Source organism: Propithecus coquereli, unplaced genomic scaffold, assembly GCF_000956105.1.
Source record: "Propithecus coquereli isolate 6110/MARCELLA unplaced genomic scaffold, Pcoq_1.0 Scaffold155, whole genome shotgun sequence".
Classification (NCBI taxonomy): Eukaryota; Metazoa; Chordata; class Mammalia; order Primates; family Indriidae; genus Propithecus; species Propithecus coquereli.
In genome coordinates this window covers 4887834-4894481 of record NW_012139969.1, presented here as the reverse complement: position 1 = coordinate 4894481, position 6648 = coordinate 4887834, and the positions used below count along the sequence as shown (strand labels likewise).

At 33.6% G+C, this 6648-nt stretch overlaps 1 protein-coding gene across 1 annotated transcript in view; it reads right to left on the bottom strand.

The window, feature by feature from the left end:
- Positions 1-6648, bottom strand: part of UACA (uveal autoantigen with coiled-coil domains and ankyrin repeats) — a 54637-nt gene that overhangs the window by 20207 nt on the left and 27782 nt on the right. The window contains exons 7-10 of the mRNA XM_012640558.1: positions 5885-6066; positions 4677-4714; positions 1757-1825; positions 549-656 (exon numbers count right to left, since the gene is read on the bottom strand). Coding sequence (XP_012496012.1) covers positions 549-656; positions 1757-1825; positions 4677-4714; positions 5885-6066 — 397 coding nt within the window. The remainder of the gene's footprint in view (positions 1-548; positions 657-1756; positions 1826-4676; positions 4715-5884; positions 6067-6648) is intronic.

Below are 6648 nucleotides of genomic sequence, written 5' to 3'. Positions count from 1 at the left end.
TGAAATGTATATATCACACAAGATTTCACCTGTGACAAGTCATGCGTGTATTATGTATTTAAAGAGTGATCTGATTATACTGGATTTTATGTATATTCTACTTGCCTCTAAAAGCAAGAATTCATAGATATTTCTTGCATTTAATTTTTTACACAACAGAGAATACAGTATAGATTATTGCTTCTGTCATTTGGCTCATAACAATATTCTCTGGAATGTTCTCTGATACCCTCTTGCTTCCCTCGAAATTCCACAGAAGTACAATCTCCTGCAGGAAGTGCCCCCTCAGAGACAGTGGCCCACAGTGATCTCATCTCACTTCCCTGAATGTCCCTTGCACTGTCCCTACCTGTTAGTTGGCTTATGCTACTTTATATTTAACATTAAAAGTTTCACATAAAGGGTCTGGTCCCCACTAAAATATAACTCTTCTCAAGGGCAATGATCTAATTTTACCTCCTTCAGCATAATCATTAACCATTTGTTATTGATGATGACTCCCAGTGGGAAAACAGTGTTGGATTTTTTTTATACTGCAGATTATTTACCTCATTCAGCTGTAACTGTAAACCATTGACTTTATCCAATAGTATTCTTTGTTCTTGCTGAATTTTTCTTAACCTCTCTTTCAAATCTTCATTTTCAATCTCCAGATCCTTAAATAATAAAGATAACAGCTGTCAGACCAATCTTAAAAGAGCAATTCTTATAGAATAAATTTTTTAAAGTAGTTCACTACCATATACAGATGCATACATATATAAAACACTTTAAGTACAAGGATACAATAATTTCAATGATACTCAATTTAAAATCTACAGATCAGAAATAACACAGAAAATTATTGTTCTATCATATCTAATAAATACAAGTATATACTACCAGAAGGCAAATGATGATTCCAATAAATAAAAAAGCATCACCTAGAAACAGAAAATAGCAGAAGAATATGATGTTTTAACTTTTGCTTAAGACCTCCCAAGTTTATGAGAATATTCTAATGCTTTTGTTAAACTAATCATCATTTCAGTGTTCCGATAAACCATTAAAGGCTTCAATTTGAGGATATAACTCACTTTCTTAACACTACATAGTAAACTAAGAAAACCCGAATAAAACGCTTTTGTTTTTATTATATTAAAAACAGCTATTCAATTTATAATTTAAAGGTGCTTCACTCATAAAATAAACTATTTAATTATGGGTTCTTCCTCTAACATGATCCACATAATAATTATTTTTTGAAAACTTTGACCAACGTAAAAGTTTTGTAAAAAGCACCATGTGATTGATTAGTTTAACAAAATTATTTTTCTTAAGCAAAATAAAATCAAAATAGTTTAAGAAAAAGTTCAGATTTCATTTTGTTTACATTAAAGACCATCACTTTTATCGCTATAATTTTGCAAAATGAACATAAATGTATGTATGGTTTATATAACAGACTCATTTAAATCAAAGAGTTGTGTAAAGTTGCTGAATTATTTGCTTTTTCTAATATACATCAAAAAATACTTCCCATACCATACTTCTAATGTAATATAATTTAATTACACAATACTGACCCAAACATTTGCAACAGAAGTAGATTCTTTAGAAGGGACTGGGCAAGAAAACAGAAGCACAAATCGTTTTAATGAGAGTCCCTTCCTTTCCCCCACTCTCTTACTTCCCCTCCTCTCCCCCTATCCCACTACAAATAACACTGGAATTCTTTTTAAAGGAAGACACCAAATATGTTTTTTTTTCTTTTTACCTGAATGTTTTGATGCTCCCTCTGATTCAACTTCATGTTTACTTCATCTTGCATGTGTGTCAAATTTCGCTTTGGTAAAACATAAGAAAACACAGGTTAGCAAGTATGAGAATATAGAAAAGTATATTTTCCTCAATAGGCCATATGCCCAGTGATTTTCAGTTTATCCAATATTAAATTTTGCTGCACAAACACAAGGTGGCAGTATTTCCACTTAGAATCCCCAAGTGGAAAGCATCTTTAAGGATATAGGTTCTAAATACATCAAATACAATTTTAAAATACTAAATGACAGAACTTAAAATACTTACAAAAGATTTATTTTAACTAAAGTCACAAATTTTTAAAAAGGAGAATTTGTACCTGACAAAACCATTCCCAAGAGAAGAATTTAGTTTAAAAACTATTTACTTCTCTGAGCACTGCTGAAATAAAATACCAAGAGGCTTGGTAAGGACGAAACTAACAATCCTCTGATCAGAGCCATGTAAAAGACCTCTAAATAATTTGGTTGGGTATACGTTCTGTTTTTCACACTTACTGATTTGAAACTTTATTCCAGCTTAGAGATTTGCTTTAACAAAAACACAACACGATTATTAAACAAGAGAAAAAATAACCTTTTTTCACCCAAATTGATCTTAAATCTGTACAGTAACTAATTTAGAAAGCTATTTCTTTCTTCCTTTCTTAGAGTTTAAAACAAGCTACTACGTTAATTCTCCCAGATAATTTTTTCATGTTTTGTATTACTTGAGTTTTGCTTAACCAAGTTTTTAAACTATCATGAGTTTGGATCTAGAATAAGAGGGACAGTTCTCATTAAAAAGATATTCTACATCCACGATTTGGCCCAACTACATTTCTAGCCTCATTCCTTCTCTAAAGGACTGTTCTTAGAGTGGAATCTGAAGTCTTCTCACATACCACTTTCCTTTCCAGCCTTCCCTTCAGAATCCTCACTCACTGCCTTCACTCTCCCCCCTACCCTACCTCAGACATACTAAGTCAACCCTGTCCCTTAAGATCCATCTTCTTGACAAAGCCTTGTTAGCACACTAAAAGAACCTCTCTTGCACCTCTGACTCCTTGTGGCAGTGATATGATCCCGTGAACCACTGATTGGGTGCTCATATCTTGCCTTCTGCTGTCTGTTAGTTACCAGTGGAAATATATCCAAAGACCTTACCACACAAGGTTCTTCTAAATCTGACACCCGGTTACTTTTGCAGTCTCTTCTCCTACTGCCTGCACCATGTGCACACCACTCCTGTCCCTGTGGCCTTCTGCTGCCCCATGGACATGTTAAATGTGCTCCCTCAGCAAGGGCTTGGTACCTGCCCTTCCCTCAGCCTGTGAGGCTTCTCCCACAGAGCCCCCACCCTCTCTTCACCCCTTAATCCTATTTTGTTTTTCTTCATAGCAACTGCCATGATATTAAATACTCATTTGCTTATTGTTCATTCCCCACACTAGGAGCTCCATGAGGGCAGGGACTTTGTATACTACAGTATCCGCAGCACTTAGGACAGTAATTGGCATATTGTAAGTGTTTAACACATATTTGTGGAACTAACAACTAAATAAGTCTTACATTTACAACTACACAAGGCTTCTTGATAACAGGGATTACATGCCCCTTAGTATAAGAACAAATTCTATTTACAGCAGATATTTACTAAGTATATTCAATAAATAATGGAAACACAGTAATTAGGAGCCAGTAGTCTTTCTGTCCCTAATAGAATATTAGCTCCTTGTATTCACTTAGATAACTGGTAGAGCACTGAACAGAGTATCCTTCCTATATTAATATTCAATAATTCTTTACTTTAAATATCTGTATATTTCAGAAATCATTTTTCTCTGATTCTATGTCAGATAGCTGGTACAGACATAAAAGTATACATTTCATGTCACTCTACTCCCACTAAGGTTATATGAGAAACAGGGGAGAAGGTTGGAACAGTTGTTCCAGATGGAAAAGTGTCAACAGACATGACCATGCATGAACATATTACTAAATTCAGATGGACTGAAAAGGAAAACAAGCTTTAATATAGCTTTCAGATTCAGGTGAGAGGCAGAGAAACGATGCAGAATGATGATCAGAATTGCTCAGAAGGTACCTGATTACTTTCTCTTCACGGTTTGGAAACGCTCAGGTTCCTCTCAATAGAGAAAAGCTGAAAGTCTGGAAGGGAACAGCCAGCAGGAGAGGAAAGCTGCCTACACTAGCTTTTGAGCCAGAGTGCTGTAAACCAACCACTTACTTCCATGTGAAGAGATTAGGGGAAAACATAAGACAAACTAGAATACAAAACCAGGGTTAAATAGTGATTTGATAATAAAAATTAGTACAAAGTATTAATTATTTCATGTATTATGCTATTTTGTAAAGTCCTCAATTAAATATACACAGAGAAAAAGAATGAAAAGAAATAAAAAGGTTAACAGTGGTACGGAAATCACAATATATAATCAGTTTTGAACTCCGTTTTCTTCATTTCTTACTGCGTTGGAACAATGTGCCCATTAACAGTAAAGATTTGGCTCTGTTATTAAGGGAGAATAAGGGAAACTATCTACGATCTGCCAGGCTAAAATTCATCACTTAACAAGGTATAACATCTAATACTTGAAAGAGTTAGATGTTGAAGGCCCTAAATAGGAGGCTATTTATTTCCCATTAGATACATTCATTGTAATTAACGTCCATTGTCTCAAACTGAGTGACAGTATCTTGATAGGACCTCACGATCTTAATACCTAGGTTCTATATAGGAATGATTAATTGAGAAGAGAGACGGAATACATTTAAACTCAGAACAGTTATACATCATCATTAACTAGTTTTACCAAGTACTTTACTTAGATGGCATAATACATATAACTTTTAAAAACTAAAGTTAAGATCTACCTGTTGCAAAGATGGTCCTTTCTTCCAAAGTTCTCTCCCTAAAGATTTAAAGAGAGAAAAAGAGAAACACAGAAACAGCAGGTTAATTTGGGTAGGTATGCATTCCCTAACTATACAATTGAGTAAATATCAAATAAATAAATTTTAACGTTTCCTCTAAAGCTTACTACTTTTTAATTTTATTTCTGAAACTTATACTTAAAACAAAAGGAAAATATCATTTTTGCCTACCAAATTAGCAAATTTTTTATAACAATATTCAGGTAGATAATATTCAATGTTAGGGAGGAGAGGCAGGTAAAAAAAAAATAAGAAATTTAAAACACTCCTAAATTGTAAGGCAATTTATCAATATACACCAAAGTCTTAAAGAAATGTGCATGCCCTGAAAACCAGTGATTCAATTTCTAGGAACTGATCATAAGAGGTAACAAAAATATACTAAAATATTTATGCATAAGTACAATTACAACATTTTAATATTAGTGAAAAACTATAAATAACTTAAACACCACCTCTAGAAAACTGCTTCATTAAATGAAATTCAAATAAATGGAATTTTATACATCAATAAAAATCACACTATAGAAAAAACATTTATTTATGAGGGAAAAGCCTTCAAAATATATCACATAAAAAAGTAAGCTACAACTCAGTATTATAGGAGACCTCAATTTTATGCATAGGGAAAAGACTGGAAGGATATTCCTCAAAATGTTAACAGAGGCTCCTCAGCAGTAGGATGAGTGACTAACTTTATTCGTTGTGCTTTTCTGTATTTTACAATTTTTCTTTATTTACCACAGAAAAATACTTGGAATAGGCATTTGCTAAGTATCAGTTGAATATTTCGTGTTTAAACAATTCTTTCTTTAAAACTTTGTAAGTATCAAAATTAGAACCTCCACCCCTCTTCATAAAAAACAATTAGTAAAACACTCGAATTGACTCTTCCTCTTCAGTTCTTAAATGATTCCACAGTATATTAGCGTTCACCTGATAAAACTAGATAATACATGCAACACACTGCCTCAAAACAAATGACTATAATGTAATAAGGAAATTCGTGGAATAGAGGGAGATGAACCAAGACTGTTTAACAGTGAGGAATGTTTTGCTTCTCACAAACTGTAGTTCTACTAACTAAGTATTTAAAAAACTTTTCTTTATCAGCGTGGACTTTTCTAGTTACAGAAAACTGCTGATACCTTTGTTGGTATTTTCCGAAGCAGTCTTCAACAAGGTTAGAATGTCCAAGTTGTCACCAATTCTTGCATAGTAAGCACTATCATGGCCGAGGGCATCCAGCAAGTTTACATCAGCACCATTTTTAATTAAGACTTCTACTGCATCTCTGCAACCATACTCACAACCCAGCATGAGAGCAGTTCTGAAATGGAAAATGAAAGATATAAAAAAGACTTTGAGAAAAATCCAAGGAAATATTTCAGAGATATTCTGTCAGATGTCAGAGGCCCCCTACTTAAGAACAGATACTACTTTTAGATAGATAGATATGTTCTAGATACATATTTTACTTTATATTATATTTTAACTTCATTGCATTTATAAAAAGATTTGCTTTGTGTCTTAGGTTGCAAAGCTAAAATCTTTTATCATCTCATATACTTTAATTACTTCTACTACCAAACTAACATTTATTCCACTTCAATATCCTACAGGTAAATAACCTCTACAAAAATCCTCCACAACTGATACTGTCACCCCATCTGCTCAAAACTCAACTATTCAAGTCTCTTCATGAACTGAATCACATCATACAAACCTTCCCTATAAATCTCTTCTCCTCCCAGAGAAGAATCAGATTCCATTTCTGATGTTCCTTGCTGCTTCTAACTGAAGACCTTCACATCTTGAGACTTCACTTAAGTTTCCTCAAATAAACTTTCCTCCACTAACCCCATGCAACATGGACCACTGCTTTATTCTGCTGTGATGGAACCAACAGCAC